Genomic DNA, 19,100 nt, shown 5'->3' with positions numbered 1-19,100 from the left:
ATCACACTGAATTAAGTGAATGTCAGTAACCTGAAAGACAGGAACTTTTTTTATTTGGAGGAATAAATCATCTTACTGTGGCAATATTGTTATCTGACAATAAGACATGGGGAGATCTTTTTATAAGCTCAGATCTAGTGCCAGACATTGCCTTTTAAAAACACACAACAAAAGTGAGAGAAAGATTTTGTAGTACCACATACTGTTTCTCCACATAAGTACTGCTCAAGTGCTACTCATCTGTATAGTTTTCTTTTTCCATGTAAACTGAAGGAAACCAAGGCTGTATGTATTTCCCTCAGGTCATGAAATAAACTGTCTGTGGTCAGCTAATGAACAGAGCAAAAAGGGAGTGCTGACTCTAATACTGACCTTTAAAAGCTCCATGTTAATATCAGCTTGCAAATATTTCAACTCTTGCTTCCTCAAATTTCTTGCTTTAGATGAGCAAGAACTACCTTTTAAATACACACAACTGTATTTTAACAATGTAATGCATGACAATAATCCAACTCCTGGCTGTCAATGTCCAAGTTAATAAGACATGCAATGATGAACTATGTGAGCTAGACAAAGCCAGACACTGCAGCAGTGAGGATATGAAAATACTTATCACACATATTGAAAGAGTCTTCCTATGCTAACTGGCTGCTGCTGAATGTTAAAAACACTGTCAAGGCACCTGTGATGACCCATGAAGAAAAGAGAAGATGCCTCCCAATTCTATATTACCAGGACAGTCCTCCCTTTGCACTACATAACTGAAGTGTAGCTCTGGAAGTAATCTGAGACTTTTACCAAAACTTTAACTGAAATTAAAATGGAAATGCTGGCCATTGTATCCCTATACATATATATACACACACACATATATATACACACACACACACATACACACACATACATATATATATTTATATATACACACACACAGTACCCTAAGCATTTCCTCCCTCTTGAGCTCCCATCCTTCTGTTTTTGACACTTCAAAAGTAATTTTGCTGAAGTTTAAAAAGGGAGATTTATTGGATCTCTTGTAAAAAATATTCTTCCCCTTCATGATTCTGAACTTCATTTTTGTTGCCTTTTGCATTTACCTGATTTTAGATCCGACTAGTAGGCCCAGATCACAGAATCACAGAATCGATTGGGTTGGAAAAGACCTCCGAGATCATCAAGTCCAACCCTTGGTCCAACTCCAGTACCTTTACCAGATCATGGCACTCAGTGCCACCTCCAATCTCAGTTTATAAACCTCCAGGGATGATGAATCCACCACCTCTCTGGGCAGCCCATTCCAATGCCTGATTACTCTCTCCGGAAAGAATTTTTTTCTGCTCTCCAACATAAATTTCCCCTGGCAGAGCTTGAGCCCGTGCCCCCTTGTCCTATTGCTGAGTGCCGGGGAGAAGAGACCAGCCCCCACCTGGCTAGAAGTTTCCTTCAGGTAGTTATAGACAATGATGAGGTCACCTCTATATTTTCTAGAGTACAAGTACTATTTAAGTTACCATGATGATCCAAGAACATCAATCCCAATTTGCACTCAATTTTAGTTTTTTAAAAACTTTAAAGATTTTAAGTTGTTGATATGCTGGTTTTACTTTTAATGTGTCTTCTGAATTGTTTCACAATAAAGTTGATAAGCAAGTATAACCCTAGAAAGCCAAGATGCCTTTGGCTGAAGAGTCTTATGATGCTTCTTTAATTCTAATGGAGATATTTACTTGAGCCCAGAAGAGACGACTGAAGTCAGACTCTTAATTCCATCACCTAAAACAAGATTGTATTTAAGTAATTGTTTTCATTCTCAATTTCTGCAAACCTTGTACAGAGCTAGCCAATTTTTTTTTCCATTACTACTCCTCTTCTCCACTGACAGGCAGCAGTTCCAATCTTCTTCACTATTGTTTTCCTTTCCCTTCAAAGACAAAACTCCAGCTACTCTTACACTTTGAATGCCACCCTAACACCACTGACTTCTCTACCCTGCAGGTGAAAGATTCGTGAGTACTGAATCACTGAGTCTAAGAAATACTCATGAAGTCAAGACGGACTCATTCAGAGATTCAGTTAAAAAGAAGAATTGGAGTTTTGCAGTTACGTTCTGGTCCACAAAAGCTCACAATGACTACAATGTTTCAGTGCAATGCACAAGATGCTGATCCACACAGCAGAAAAGGAGTTTCTGAGAACCCAAGTCCCCAGCGAACACATCACAGGTGGTCAAATTTCAGACTTTATTTCAGTTGCTTCCATTAACTAGACAACCATTAGCAGACGGTCTGCAACTGCTCCTGCATCACAGCTTGTGGTTTAGTTTCATCCAAAATACTTGGAAATTGCCACACTGCAAATGCTGCCCCACAGCGTAAAATAAAGTCTGGTGACAGCAACAATCAGACCACTTTCAAAGCAAACCCCTTGTCTGACCCAGATACCCACTACTTTGGTTCACTTGTATCTGCTAAAACTGTTCTTTCAGTCATTCACTTTCTTGTTCACTTACTGAAGAGACAAATTCAGGACACTAGAAGCAGCTTTGCTACAGTGTATCAGCATGTGTGTTTTTATACTGTTGTGTCTGCATCACAGTGTTTCTCCTTTCAGGGGAAAAAAAAAGCGTGCGGTGTTCTGTACTGAAGTACCACCCACAGGATGGCACTGATTGTTGTTATTGGCACCTTCAGTGCCCAGATACACAGCTATGCACTCTCTGGCATGGACACTCATTACTTATTAAGAACTAATATTTTTAGATGTTACCTAAACAAAAACACAGTACCTCAAATACTTTGTAGTACTAGTTTCCTGAACAGTTTTAAAGGTAATTTGTACAACAGTGTGGCAAAATTCTACCCATCTCTAAGCTTTTTTTTCTTAAACATCCTCCTCTCACCATCCCCTTCATTTTTTACAATCAGTCTGAATTTTCAGAACAACCATGTAAATCTGCATGACCAAACTTTGTGAACGCAGATTTGGGCAGGGCTCTCCCCACGTGGGTGTGCCCTTCCAGCCTGCACAGTGGATGTTTTAGGTGAGGCACAGCGTGCGCAGAACTGGCCCCACCGTTTCAGTCCTGAGATCCATTTGCCACGGCCGAGCGAGCTTGGACAGTGACAGGGAAGTCCTCCGGACTGTCACAGCACCCGGTACTAACCGGGGCTGACCCTGCTGAGCATCCGAGATGTGACGGGATGGGATGGCAGGGAGGGCATTGAACTGCCAGTGGACGGTCCCACTGAAACTCGAACTCAGGACCTTGGGATTCAGAGTCCAGAGTGCTCTCCATTACACCACGGGACCGCCCTCATGTAAATCTAAAATGTTGTCTATCAAACAAGAACACAAAGAATAAACTGATCTGTGACTGCATCGTTGGGGTTTTTTCTTCTTTTTTGGTGGTAAAACTGCAAAAATTAATGATACTGATTTAGGTTTTATGCTCAGACTCCAAGAGAAAGGGAAAAGGAGATGCACAGAAACAGTGAGAAATCAGGCCTTGCACTAAGTCCTGCCTTCTTCATACTTAGGAAAAGCTTCTCCTGGAGACATTTTAGAGACAACAGTTAAGTTCAGAACATACAGAGAGAAAACGCAATTGCTAAAGAACTGATACTACTTTCTGACTAATTTTGATTTACTAGAAAGAATTAGAATACATTTGAAATCCAGCAAACATAACCAACTACCCTGCAATCAGTGACTCATTTTCTCAGTTTATTCAACCACTACACATTCATACATATATTCAGTAGCTTATACAACATGCATATTATGGAGTTTATTATGTAAAATAAGTTTAATATCTTTCTTGAAATATTAGAAATCACAACAGTTAAGCAAAGATAGAAAGTCAGTAAGAATTACCATTAGCTACTTTTTAACTCTTGCCTGAAAAGATTCTCCCCAAATAACCACATCTACTTAGGTCTCCTTTGTGAAATTATTTTTAATAAAACTCGCTACAGCTTTAGTCACTATGAGTGTGCAATAACTGAACAAATGCCAACAATTCTGAAAATGCAAAACTGCTCTGACTATTTGAACCCCACTCTCCTTTCACTACACATATTTACACCACCTAAGGCATTAATGACCTTGATGGTTCTTTATAACTACTTGACTGTAGCTCACACTCTCATAGTTGCACATCTCTAGTAAAGAGAGTTAAGTTTAATTATCAGAAAAATCCATGTCACAATGAACACCCACATAAAGACCCTTAAAATCAACTTCATGAGGATTTTTTAAACTATTGTTACCATTTGATTTTTATGAACATTAGCACACAGAGTCTTCAGCACACAACCATAACGAGTTAACCATGTCTCTAATCCAACTATTTCTACTTCACTAGGCAGACAAAGTAAACATAAAAAAAGTCCAGGATTGCTCTCTAATGCATATAACTTTGAACAGCAGGGAAGTACCACTGCCCCCAGCTTGGAGGTACAAAATCAAGACAGATGTAACTACACTGTTGAAAAATATATTTGTATTTTTAAGACTGAGTCCACACTGGAGGAAGGTTTGGAAAAAAACCACCTCATCAGATACATAAACAAAACCAGAAGAATAGTTTGTGGGGCTTTGCTACAACTTTCATGGTAATTATGTCATCCACCATCACCAAGAAAGACAGAAAGAAAAAAAAACACAGGAAAAAATAGAGACAACTGGAAGTTAATTACTGAACACAACCTTCTGTTAACTGATAGGGAGATGTTTCTCTCAAAATTAAACAGCACAAGCCATCTGTATGTTTTTCACTGGGTAATGCTGAACATACTGCATGGGCTCAGGTTGCTAATTATTAAACTGAAAAAGGCAAAACAAAAGAGAAATTACCTTGGTACAATTCCACACGTTATTTTTAGGCTCTATTTTCCTTAAAATTCAAAACCCAATTAGTTTTAGAAAAATACCTAGAAATAGCTAGAAAATGAATGAATAGCCTCTAATTACACTCATAAACTATTCCAAAACAAATAAGTTATTTAAAACACCAGTAAATAACAGAATTAAGCCTCATGTTTTGTCATACATAGTAATAGAAATTATTCCTCTTTAGGCTTGCCTTTAATCTTTCTACATCTTGCATTCAAAATGCTCTTTCTGATCTGGTCATTAGTATCTAATTTCTCTCTTGCATCCCTACATAAGAAGTGAACGTGTTACAGTTCAAGGCTACCCCCTCTCTCTATTCAGGTTTTCATTCAGCTCTCAATTCAATGTTGTCATCCCAACACTCGTATTTTAGTTTGTTTAACTAAAAATAATATTCAGCAGTTGGTATTAAACAAGCATTTCATGAATGTGGTGGGATGTTCATTACAGTAAACTCTCCACTGCCAGAAATCTAATTTACCTATTTTTTTATCAGACTGGCATATGGACAGATTAAAAATAGGAAGACAGCCAGAAATAACTGTGTCTAAATCTGGAAGTATGTGCATTTCCTGCAGAATAGGTGACTTGAATGTGACATTACAGTATTTCTATAGTTCAGCTGCATTACATTTTTGTATTAGTTGTCTTTATCAGATGAATTCATTCTCCCCGCTTCTATTTCAAAACTCTTTAATTCCGATGAGAACTTAATTGATAATCTTTCTCAGAGCAAAGGTTACTTAATTGTCATTTTAAGCCTGTCTACTCAGCACAGTCAAACTGGCATCCCAAAGGATGCTTCCATCTGAGCTGTATTTCCAGTGAAAAGAACAAAGCAACATCTACTACACCACATGTAACAACCCACAAACTGTGCCCTTTATCAGTGCCAAAGTGCTGCCTGCCACTGTGTCCATGTGTAACAAAGGAGAGAAGCCAAGACCATCCTTTCTCCTGAGTATGTTGGCAAACCTGAGCACAGCTCCAAGTTCTTGCCATCACACTGATGTGGTTTGCTCAGTCTAGCTGGGTATTGAAAATCAGGGTTCATCTGCCATGCCAGTTTCAACTAAAAAGTTACGCAAGTTCCAGGTCTGCAGAACTGGCATATTCAAGTTCTGTCTTCACTGTTATGTATTGATAAACAGAAGGTTACTTTGTATCCCTGCAATTCTCTTCATAAGAGCAACGCCCAGTGATGAAAGAAAAACTGAAGTTCAGATTATATCTTGTGATTCTGAACATGTAATCTCTTCCTGTACTCTGTGTTCATTCTGTTGTAAAACAGCATTTATCATGAGCTCCGGGGACAAGCATTCTATGACAGGGCTACAGCACTGCTGGACAGGGGAAGAGCAACTGGCATGTCTACCTGGACTTGGGCAAAGCATCTGACACTTCCACAGGACATCTTGGTCTCTGAACACACTTTGGATGGACGGATCACTTGGTGGATAAAGAACTGGCTGGATGGCTACATGTAAAAAGTTGTGGTCAGTGTCTCACTGTGCACATGGAGACCAGTGATGAGTGGAGTCCCTCAGGGGTCGGTACAGGGGCCAGTACTGGTGGCACGGACAGTGGGATTGAGGGCACTCTGAATAAACTGACAGGCTCGAGAGGCGGGACAACACAAACCTCATGAAGTGCAACAAAGTGAAATCCAAGGTTCTGCACCTGGATTGTGGCAAGCCCAGACATACCCACAGGCTGGGTGGAGAAGTGACTGAGAGCAGCCCTGCATGGAAGGACTTGGGGGTGACGGCTGATGAAAAACTAAACATGAGCCAGCGACGAGAGCTCACATGGCAGAAAGGCAAACACATCCTGGGCTACATCAAAAGAAGCAGGGCCAGCAGGGGATTCTACCCCTCTATTCTCCTCTTGTGAGGCCCAATCTGAAGTACCACATCCAGCTTTGGGGTCCTCAACAACATCAGAAGGACATGGAACTGCTGGAGCAACTCCAGAGGAGGGCCAAGAAGTTCCTAAGAGGACTAGAGCACCTCCCCTTTGTAGACAGGCTGAGAAAGTTTGGGCTGTTCAAGCTGGAGAAGAGATCTCAGAGCAACCTTCCAATACCCGAAAGGAGCCTACAGGGAAGCTACAGATGGACTTCATCAGGAACTGTAGTTAGCACAATTGGAGATAGGACAAGGAGTAAAGGGTATCAACTGAAAGAGGGGGAATTGAGGCTACATATTGGAAAGACATTTTTCACTGTGAGGGTGATCAGACACTGAACAGGTTGTCTCTGTGGATGCCCCAACCCTGACAGTGTTCAAAGCTCAGCTGGATAAGGCCTTAAGCAATCTGCTCTAGTGGGAGATGTCCCTGTCCATGGCAGGGAGGATTGGGACTAGATGATCATTAAGGTCCTCTCCAACCCCTTATAATACTCTACAATTCTATGAATCACAAGACTGAGGAGCTCCTTATTCCTAATTTGATTTAATGCCTGATCACTGAATGCAATTTACTCATTCATCAAAACAGTATTCAGTGTATTAGATACACAAGTATCAAACAGGATTTGCCTATTCAACAGAATCCATTTCTCCACCATTCTGAGTAACAGAAATAAGAGGACAAGAGGAATCCTTCCAAATTCTGTTATTATATACTCAAGACCAAAAATGCTACACCATATTCACTACCACCTCAAATGAAAATTATATTCAAGCCAAAAAATAATGTAGTTACAAAATAAAGACTGGTCTTTATCCTAAAGAATTTTACTTCACAGAGTTAAGGTTCTCAAAGCAACAAATGCATCTGTCCAACAGTCATATCTGAGAAGCTGGACAGAGCTTTGGTAGAAGCTGTTCATGTTACAAGAGTTCCTGTAAGGACAAATGATTGTGTGACTTGTTCAGAATAATTAACAAAATACTAAAGTGAAAGCTACGCTAGTTAGCACAGGATTTTCCTCTTTCTCTGATGAAAGATTCATTTACTTTATCTTCATACAGGGAATCACAAATACTGTATGCCAGAAGACTGTACAACAGTTACGGAAGAAAACATGGACAAGATATTCAATCAAACTATTCTTACAAAAACTACATACCCACATTTTTGCAAGCTTAGTCCAATTTCCTACCAGATCAGGTCTATTTTCAGAGAATAATTTGATAAAGCTCTACTGCCTTTTTGATGTTACATGTGCCTTCTTTCTGAATGTCTTTGTTCTGTCAAGTACTAAGTGGTGCTAGATTAACTCTTCCCAAATAAAAGCAGTGCAGTTCATCCTCAGAGATGAAAGATACGAGGAATAATAGCATGGAGTTGTCTTTGGGATATTTGGAAAGATAAATAGACAAAAATATTCCGTACTTTAATAAATAAGACCCACACACTTCTTAAAACATGAGACATTAAGTTCTTAGCACATGCAAAAGCACAGACCTGATAAAATAGGAAATGCTATTTCAAAAGATACTTTCAAGGCATGTTGTTTACCTGTTACTTAAACTTAAATTTGCCAACTGCTGTACATCATCATTTTAAAGATGCTGATGGCATAAGAATATCAGGCTATTTTCCCTCATGGAAACTACAGAATTATAAACACTGCATTGTAATTGCTCACAGAAAATTTTGATAGATATAAATCATTGCCTGCAGCACTATTTCTTGAAGATGTGCTCCATACATGCATGAATGTGAAATAATTTCTTTGCCTTCTGTGTCACTTCAGGTAATGCACCCCATAGAAGAAACAAAATGTTGATGTCTCATAACTGTTCTAGTTTGATCTGTAAATTAGAGAAGTCTTATGTAGAAATAACCTGCAATAAATAGTATGTATGTATAAAGCCTAGAGTAAAAAATATACTATGATATTTAAATGGCATAGTAAATTGAAAAGGCCAATGAAATTTCCCAATTCTTAGTTACAGTGGAAGCAAAGATCCCCCAAACAGCACTTTTTTGGCCACCTTCCCCCAGAATTTGTGGCTTATGAAGCATTCATTCTCTATCAAAATAATAATTAAAAAAAGTAAAATACATAGACAATGAACTGAACATTCAAAGAGATACCTCATGTCCTTATCAAGAAACTTGAGACACATGATGCAGATATTCTGATAGAATGAGGCGCTATATACTGAATGGTAACATTAACACACATACAATTCCTCGTGCAGTCCTATACAATGTATTCCATAGTCAGTATCTCATGTTTTTGCAACAGAGAATCTTCAATAACTGCAGTTTGAGAAAGCAACCCAGACGTTACTGATATCCACTGTTCAAAAGTGGGGAATGAAGCTTGGATTTGTTAGAAAAGATAAAGGCAGGAATGCACATGCCAGCACAGAGAGTACCCAATACCTTTAGATGTGCAGATCCTGCACACAGCCAATTACTACGAGTAAATTGGAATCTACAGAGGTCTTCACAGGTTTTTTTTAAATGGCTGAAGAACTGTATAGCAGAATGGCTCTCACTCTTTGAATGGACAGTAAGAATCAAGGACATTATGCAGAAACTGTATCCACATGTCATGACCTGCAATTATTAACTTTGAACTCGAAGTATTTCTGAAGAGAAATGGTAGTTCACTGATAGAAGGGGTTTTCTCAGTAACTTCAGGGAGGCATCAGGTAACTCTAACACAGCAAAACAAGTCCATGAGGGGAACTGCATATGTACGTATGTATGGCCAGACTTGGCGAACGAGGATTTGTGAAGGGCTCTTCCCACGTGGGTGTGCCCTTCCAGCCTGTGCAGTGGATGTTTTAGGTGAGGCACAGCGTGCACAGAACTGGCCCCACCGTTTCAGTCCTGAGGTCCATCTGCCACGGCCAAGCGAGCTTGGACAGTGACAGTGAAGTCCTCGGGACTGTCACAGCACCCGGTACTGACCGGGGCTGACCCTGCTGAGCATCCGAGATCTCACGGGATGGGATGGCAGGGAGGCATTGATCTGCCAGGGGATGGTCCCCACTGAGACTCAAACTCAGGTCCCTGGGATTTGGAGTCCAGAGTGCTCTCCTTTACACCACGGGACTGCCCCATCAGGGGAACTATGACACTGAGTATCTATTTGTTGAACCTACATAGAAAGGTGAGCTTTTGTCAAGATGCTCAAGTTTGATTGACTTTAAGCCCTCCATCTACATTTTGTCATCTTCTTAACTATCTTCATTTGTTCTGCTGCAGAGAACTATCACTCTTCTTATGAGTATTTGTACTTGGAAGGATAAATAGCATGTGTTACAGGAAAAGTACTTAAATCCTTAATCTTTAGATAGATTGTCATGCTCTTAATGAATTTTTATTAGACTGCTACTGTCCCTGCCAGTAAGGACTTCAAAACCACATACATTTCGAGGATACAGCAACACAGCAAAAAGGAAAGCGAAAAAAGGAAAAAACCAAAATCAAGGACTGCAAAAACTCTGCACTCAAAAGCAAAAACTGGAAAATTATTAAAAATAGTTTTGAAAACCTAAGAGGTGCTTTCAACAGAAAAGGAATATGCTACATTTCCTATCTAGATCTACTACAATAAATCACAGTAGTCTTAAATTGCAACACGAGATTATAGATCAAGTTAGAGTGGAAATGGGGAGGAAGTGACTAAAGACAAAGACAACAACTACAATGTATCATCACAGGAGTTCTTTTGGATATTTCTTACCGGAAATTCTTGAGAACAGGTTAAACAAACATTTGTATCTATGGCTTACCAATAAATAATCCTGCTTTGGAATCACAGTCTAGCTGAATTACTTTGATACAGGAAAATTTATTAATAAAATCTTCAAGTACAGAGCTCAGAAGTTCTAATGAAGACCAGCTCCAATCTGACACGATGCTGAGGGTTGATGCCACTACTGAGGGCAACTGAGTGCTAAAACAATTATGTTCATTGTTTAGATTTACCCTAAACAGTGAAGGGGTTTTTGCCTAAACATTTTTCATGTAAGTGTCTGGATAAAACATGCATGTACCAGTTTATCTGAAAGCAAGACAACTTCACTGACACCCCATAGCTCAGCTTAAAAAAATCTGGAGTGTTGTTTCTACTCCCTCCCCATTCAGAGATAACATCACTGTCTGACAGGGCAGGTCTTACAGTGATGAAGGAGCACAAAAGTGCCCGAGGCACCTCAAAGTTTGCATGACATGACTCAGTCATGACAGCTGTTTCTCTTCATGCACTTGGGACTCTGTGTGGTGTGCTGTATTTTAGCAGATTCCTTGTCATTTCCAGCAGGTGCACATCTCTCCCTGAATAGCAGAGCATGTGGAGGTCACAGGCACAAAAACAAAACTAAAAGTATTAGAAGTTATGATGAGAACCTTACACTCACAGCAATGCACGCAGCAAGAAACAGCAACTACAAGACCAGAAGAAACACAGAATTATAGACACAAATGTGTAAAGACAGAAACATCAGAACAGAAACTTTTAAGTGTTAGGCTCAGTGTAAAAAAGTCACTCACTGAACTCAACAGAAAACATTTTTTATTTAAAGAAGTAGAGGCTACAGAATTCATGTACACTCAAAAGAAGACTTGGTTAGACAGGCAGTCATTGAACTGAAAGCCCCAAAAACATCCACCTTACCAACAATGACACTCCAGCAGCTTGTGACTGTATTATGCAAATGTCACCATCAGCTGTTGAGCCAAACAAAACCTAAGGTGGACGTCGAGCCACGCATTCCGTGAAGAGTTGGACAAATGTTGTGTGCAGTGACAGATCAGGGGTGACATCAGGAAAACGGCTCCTACATTTTGCTGGTGGTGTTTTTCACCATCCGTGAACACTCTTATGGTCACATCAGGAAGGAGCACATCACAACTGCCTGATGAAATAGCAAAAAAAGGCCTTTCAAAGGCTGGTGAGGTCTTTATACACAGAATTACTCACTCTTGGCAAGGGATCATACTCTAACTCCAACAAAAAACAAACAACAAACAAAAACAGTAAAGCAGATATTGAAACATTTCCTTGTCACTGGATTAGGACAGATTGGGTTTGGATAAATCCAGAAGTTGTAGATAAAAGGTTTAAAAAAGGTTTTATTTCAAATTTTACAGAGAGAGACAAAAATTGTTTCTGTGATCTTGGGTCTGAAGCAGAAGCTGAGAATACAGACACTGAAAGTGAGGAAGACAATGACAGTGAAGAGTTACAGCAACAGAAAGTTTTTAAGACTGTGACGTGAAAAAACTGAAATCCAATTGCAGTTAGATTTTTAAGAGAATTCATAAGATAAAAAAATAAGACTAACCTCCTATAGAAACAAATAACTAGTGAAAACTTAGTAAATTTATTATACAGTGATTACAGGTATGTAATAATAATGAAGTTTTTCTTAATGTAGAGCTGTGCATGTTTGCTTTTAGGAGGCACATCTTCGATTAGTACAGTATATATTCCCCCATATTACCAAGATCTACTCTAGGGTGACAGCACACAGAAAAATAGGATAGGACCTTATGGTCCTAATACTTCATTTGAAACTCAACACACAGTAAAAAAACCATTTAAAACAGTAGGACAAACTTTATGCAGCCAGAGCATTTAAAAACAAGGCTTCTTTAAAAGTAGTTCTGGTGTTTTTTTGAAATATCTAAAATCTTCCATGATCCCCCATTTTTCTATCAGCATTACACTTTTTCTGCTGGTGTTAAGAAGCTCCTGGGTTGCTACTGAGTGAACAGTCTACACTAGAAGGATATTAATGCATCTACTATTAATTAATGTATCTACCAGTAGCTAAGCGGGCTTACTGACCTTGGAACAGGCAGACACCAGAAGACAAGCAAGAGATGAACCAAAAGGACAGGCAAGTTACTGGGGAAAGACTGCACAACAGTCCAAATACTTTCTTATAAGTCCCTTTCTGCTGACAACCTGTACATTAGGAGCACAAATCTGACCAACTCACAGTGTTGGAGAATTTGTACTGCCAAGTACAGCAGGAAAGAAAAAAACAACCCTTACAAATCAGATTCAGGAAAGAGATGGAAAGTCAAAATAACAGTGGAGGGGAGGCTCAAAGATTAAACATGTCAACCACAGAAAAACAGAGCAAGCAGAGGTAACACAAAGATTTCACAACTTACTGGTGACAAAAGAAAATCTGTCACCAGCCTGAATTTGGTATATACAAAAAAAACGGGGGACACTCGGTAATGACCAACTGGAAGGGAACACGGCCTGTAGTGAGCAGCTCTGATACACCCATCAGCATCCCATTCATCCAGCTCTCAGGTGAAAAAAAAACCCAAACATTTTGATCTTCTCTAACTGAATAAACACAAGGGATCAACTTTAAAAGCAAAGTTTGAAAATAATCTAATCAGCCACCACATGGTGACAAGAACAGCAACCTTCCTTTGGACCACTCTGAATTCTTGCAAAAGTCACACTTCCAATGTTTTAGTCTCTACACTTGTTTTGTCTGTCCCAGAATGCACAACTACAGCTCGTGACAACATAACCATTTGCCATAGATTTGGTAATTACCAAATTGCAACAAAAGAGCATTAATTGCAGTTAAAAAGTCATTTGACATATCCATACCAATGTGAATTTCAGTTAATAACAGTAAGAGTAATATTGCCTGCTGCCAAGGGAGTTCATACAGAGACGGTACAGGATTAAGGTCCAGTCCATAATCCCCTTAAATTTTAAGAACAGTTGAATCATTTCACTGTGCAATCAGCAGCAATACACAAGAATATTTATAGCTAATGAAGTGCTGCATATAAAATACATCAAAGCAAACTTTATTCTTATGAGAGAAGAAAACAGTTCTATAACATTTTCTGTCAAGGTTCAGGTCTATGTTTATAACAGCAGTTCTACATTGCTGGGTTATAAACAACAAAATAGTTCAAAATTGAGATTTTTTTAAAAACCAGGTAAAGGATTTGGCTGTTCAACTCCCCACTTCACTTAATGAGCACAGAATACTTAAATCCTTTATTAGCCCACGAACATAAGGATCTTTCCATGCTCTACTGCACATTCTTTAGCTTTCATCAGTATGAAAATACACTGATTGCTTGAACATTATGTTGCTCACTCCATTATAATAAAATAAAGTAAAAGTTAAATTATGCCAACAATCTCTGTGGTTGCTGGGCTCCAGAATCACTACCCAGCAAAATAAAACAAGGACACAAGAATTTGCAAGATCTCTGTAGTTACTGCATGCCTGGAACCTAAGCAGCAAAAAAAAAAAAGCAGGTGAAATCATACCCAGATAAAAGCTAAAATATTTCTCCAGCACGGCACTTCCAGACCTAAGGTATAAATTATATATACACAATTTTTATAAATATTATATAATAAGAACTCTAAGTTTCATATATTTGACCAAATTATTCTTTCATGCATATACTTCCAAAGACTTTATTCTACAAATCATGGCAGATGCTTTTAAACTGTTACTTAAAAGAGATTTCTGAGGTGGATTTTATATCATGTGATTTTTCTATGGCCTGTGTGATGCAGCACAAACTAAGCAGCTAAGCCCACCATCTGAATCATGAAGACTGTTTTGTGTTAGACCCAATCAAGGATTAAAAGTGTAGGACAGGCTGCATAAGAATTCTGATACCACAAGCACAGGTGAACAGATTTAAAAAATGCCTGCTGGGTGAATATAAAAAATTCCTGTCAAAGAACAACACTTTATCACATTAAGCAACTGTTTAGAGCTCAGTTTAAAATGTGAAAAGTAGGATTTTCAACACTGAATGGCAAGTCTCAGCCTTCAGTGTTATACATCAGCCTGCAAAAACAGGTATGGCCTTCCTATAAAAATTGGTATGGAAGAAACAGTAATTTCAAAACAGCATCTAAGTCAATTTCTACACAACTGATTTGTCCAGTGAGACTTGTGCACAATTCAGAAAACTTGGGCCTTACAATAGACTTTTGCAACAGTCATCAAATTAATAATACTCCTATTTGTTAAACTTTAAATCAATCCATCAATCAGCTCTTGAAGCCACTCACTAAGAACACACAACCACAATTTCTGTGATAAATCTGCTTCTGATATCAGTAATCTACTCTGTACATGCCACGGATGGTGTCTTCGTTCCCACCTACCCAACTGCTCCGGTTCAATGAACAGCTCATTCACAAGTCAGGAGTCAGGCAGGAGCCAGAACAGCAGACTCCATCTCCCAGTGTACAAATTTAAGAAAGGAGGCACAAAGATAAAATAGACTGAGAACACACTGATCTGAACCAACACAAATTCTTGTTTTGGTGCACCTACACAGACCTCATATCCAAATACAGCATGATGAATTTTGAGCAGAGAAAAAGAACCTGAAATACAACCCCTGTATATATGAAACAGAATAAAAATGCTTAAAGTATGTAATAGTAAATCTTCCTGGCTAGCAAATATTAGAGCCTAGTTTAATACATAAGTGACCAACATGAAATTAGTATTCTACGATGGCTACCACCAAGAATCAACTCTTTAAGGACACAGATACAAAATCACAAATAAAACAATTCAAAACAACCATCTGAACTCGCTCTTATCCATTCCACCTTTTAACAATTTGCCTACACTCCATGAATGGGTGACAGTAACCTGACAATAAACATTATCACTTTTATCAGACAGACTATTAAACATAGTAAAGCCATAGAAGCAAAGCCATAGTAAAGCCATAGAACAGTGGTTCCTGTGAATTTCTGTGGTCTAAAATTTTTGAGAACTTGTTTTATACGTTGGGGCACACCTAACACCAGCCAAGAAACGGTATCTACGAGAATCAGGGCCATGTATAGACACACCACGACTAAAATGGAGCAGTCTGCTTTAACTGCGGGGCCAGCACCACAAAGTTTGTTTAGGAAGGGATACACAGCAGGGTCACTAGCTCAGAAGAAACACACCTGCAAACAAACCCTGCTCCAGGACCAACCCAAGCTCTGGGAAAGCAGGCCTTTTCCCGGCAGAGTAACCACACACAATGGTACTCAAACAGTGCCGTCTCGGGAGCCCCTTCCCGAGGTGGGACTGCGCTGTCTTGACAGGGCGAGAAAACGGGGAGCAGCGCCGCAGACCTGCCACCACCACCGGGACTTAGTTTAGTCCACCACCACCACTCCACCGCCTCCTCCTTCCCCGGCTGGCAGAAACTCCGCTATCCCTCCCGGGTACGAGACAGCGAAAGGGCGGGCGGAGGAGAGAGAGGGTCCCAGAGCAGGAGCCCCCGCGCCGAGAAACCCGGGACGGACCTGCAGGTCCCGCCGGGCCCCTCGGCGGAGCCCCCACGGCCCGGCCCGCCGCCTCCCTGCCCTCGGCCCCGGGGGAGGAGGGGTGCCCGAGGGCCGGGGGGGCCCGGTCCGCCACCGCCAGGAACAAAGGGCCCTTCGATAAGCCGAGCCGCAGAGCACAACAAAGGGGCCTGGAGACCGCGAGAACCGGGGCGGGGGGAGCGAGGCGGGGGATGGGGATTACGGGCCGGGCCGGAGCGGCCGCTCCGCCTCAGCGCACACCGAGCGGCCGCGGCGATCGCCCGGCCCGGCCCCGAGCGGCAAGTCCCGGCTGTCCCCGGGTCGCCACCGCGCCGGGGCCGCGGGCTGCGGGTTCCCCGCGGCGGGGGCGGCGCTGGATGGTGCCACCCGGCCCCCGCGCTCCGGCCCGGCCGGGCTCGCACACCGCACACACCCCGCGAGGGAGGGAGGGGAGGGCGCGGGCGGGGGCAGGGCACGGGAGGAAGGGAAGGGAAGGGAGAAGGGAAGAGGCGGCCTGACCTGGCAGAGCTGCTTGCAGTACTCGGTGGCCGCCTGCACGGCCGGCTCGCGGCTCTCCCGCAGCCCCGTCTCCAGCTCCAGCAGGCGCTCCCGCAGGCGCCGCAGCTCCAGGAGGTCGCCGCCCGGGCCGCCGCTCTCCCGCTCGGCCTCCTCGTCCGCCATCTTCGCACCCCGCTCCGTCGCGTACGCAGCCCCCCCGCCCCCTCCCCGCCGCCCTCCCGGCCCCCCCCGCCGCTCCGAGCCACGTGACCACACAATGCCACGTTCCAGGGACGGGGGGTCACGTGCGGAGGAGATGGAGACGCGCGGGAGCGCGCAGCGCGCGCGCGCGCCGTCCGTTCCCCCCCCCCGGGGGCAGGGCAGAGGAGCGGGGGGCGGGGCCTCGTGGCGTCACGTGACGCGGCGCCGGGCGCGCCCTCGCGCGGCCACGTGACAGGGCCCTCCCCCGCTCGCGCGGCGACGGATTTGGCGGCAAAACGGATGCGAATGGCGGCGGTGCGTGACAGCCGCGGGATCGGCTGGTGTGGAAATCATGAAATCGACTGGGTTGGAAAAGATCTCCGAGATCATCATGTCCAGTCTTTCCTCTTCCCTTGAAAGTGCCTTGTAGCTCCAACCGCTGCTGCACCAGCCATGGGCAATACCACTGGAATTTTGTGGCATGTTCTTCCCTCACCTTTCTTCCTCTTCAGGAAGTAATGGGATGTATTAGCCTCAAGGATGCCACTGAGTTGTCTTCTTCATGCCAGGGTCATCCTGCTTTTAATTGGAAGTGGGAAGTGTGGCTTTGCTCTTCAAATGAAGCACTTGAGACCTGGAAGTTCTAGATGGCTTTGTTGTCCATGCAGTCCTGGTGCTGGGCCAGGCACCCTCTCAGACAGTGGTGATGTCCTCAGTGCAGTGGAAAGCTCCACTGATGGATGTCGACCTTCACTGCATCTACTCAAGAAGCGGAGGAGACTCCTTCACCTGTCACAGGTGTTGGAAATACTGGAGATGGGCCTGAGGCATTGATTCTGATGAGGAGGAAAACGTAGACCTGATGGTCCCTGAATTGGCATGCATACATATTTTGCAGCCTTCTGCGCTGCCATAGGTTGATGCAAGTTAATGGCTTCCCGCTCTTCACAGTGATAGCACTGAATATGCAACGTGTTGGAGACAGGCCCAGACATTCACAGTGATAGCACTGAATATGCAACATTTTGGAGATAGGCCTGGGGGATCCAGTCCAAAAATGACCACGTTTTGGGTCATAGCAGTGAACCCAAAGTGGTACGTTTCTAGTTTTCCATACAATTATCCAAGTAGATATCCTATTTGCCGCTTGTAAGCCTGAAACTTTTAAAGTTTCTGATTTTTATTGCACGTGAGATCCATTCTGTTACAGGCAGAAGAGAAAACTTTTAGCTTTTCCATTTAAGCTTTAATGTAGAACCAGAAAAATTTGGTTTTCGTATATCCCTCACTACCAAACTGCCAGTACTAATCAGTGATGCAAATACTAGAATCAATTGCATAAAACTTATTTATTCTTTCTCACTCGATATATCTGCAGAAGCTAAAATATCCTCTCCTCTGGATGACTCTGGCCTATACTGCACTATTGGTAAATATTTTCACTCAAGTGTAAACCACAATAACAAAATTCATATTGCAGCCTGTCCTTGTTTTACCTAGTCGTATTTCTTCCTTGCCCAGAGGGTTTTCTGAATTGAGCCCAGGCCAGGAAAGAACCAGAAAGGTGGAGTGTGAGTTTCTGGCTCATGAAAAAGCTTAGCGTTTTGTTTATTTTGTTCTCACCAGGGTCAAGCAGAAAGCAGTCTGTCCTTCAGTTGTGCTACCCTGAAGAGGACTTGCACTTAAGCCTCCAGGGCCTTGTGGAAGGGAGGATTCTTGCCTTTAATCATGACTCACAGACAGTTAGTTGCTAAGCTTACATCTAAGAGACCAAGAAAGTGATTAGTAAGTAGAAGGAATAACCAAAACCAGTGATGAGTAAGGAAGAAGCACTTTCTTTCTTGTTTGACAACAGTGAAAATATGACAGCTCCTGAGGCAAGCATGGTGATGGCCTGAGAAAGAGGAAAAGAATGAAGAAAGCCACCAAATACAAAGCTGTGTTATTCATCCTGTATTTCAATCCTGACAAAAACTAGTGTGGTAGATAGAGCTCATGGAAGAGAAAAGCTGGTGCTTGATGGTGACAGGAAAAAGATTGCAGAGAGGAAATGTACCTGTTTTCTCCATGGAGTTCTGGGGCAAATTATGTGATGGTGAAAGAATGTATATTTAAGAGAGAGGAGGCTTACTGTTGCAGTGGAAATATAGTCAAGGAATCCATATGCTATACTGGAAAATGCAGAGAAGAAAGAAGCGGATGAGGAAGATGTGTGTATGGGGAAGGGCAATCAATCTCATGAGGGGCAAAAAAATGGAACCCA

At 42.0% G+C, this 19,100-nt stretch overlaps 1 protein-coding gene across 1 annotated transcript in view; it reads right to left on the bottom strand.

The window, feature by feature from the left end:
* Positions 1–16,833, bottom strand: part of ZNF292 (zinc finger protein 292) — a 55,635-nt gene extending 38,802 nt beyond the window's left edge. Inside the window, exon 1 of the mRNA XM_071548716.1 lies at positions 16,658–16,833. Within this exon, the coding sequence (XP_071404817.1) occupies positions 16,658–16,819 (162 nt within the window). The 5' untranslated portion in view covers positions 16,820–16,833. The remainder of the gene's footprint in view (positions 1–16,657) is intronic.
* Positions 16,834–19,100: the final 2,267 nt, after the last annotated feature.

The sequence above is a fragment of the Pithys albifrons genome, chromosome 2, assembly GCF_047495875.1.
Source record: "Pithys albifrons albifrons isolate INPA30051 chromosome 2, PitAlb_v1, whole genome shotgun sequence".
In the NCBI taxonomy this organism is placed as follows: Eukaryota; Metazoa; Chordata; class Aves; order Passeriformes; family Thamnophilidae; genus Pithys; species Pithys albifrons.
Note: the sequence above shows the minus strand (reverse complement) of the source record. Positions and strands in the feature narration are given on the sequence as shown.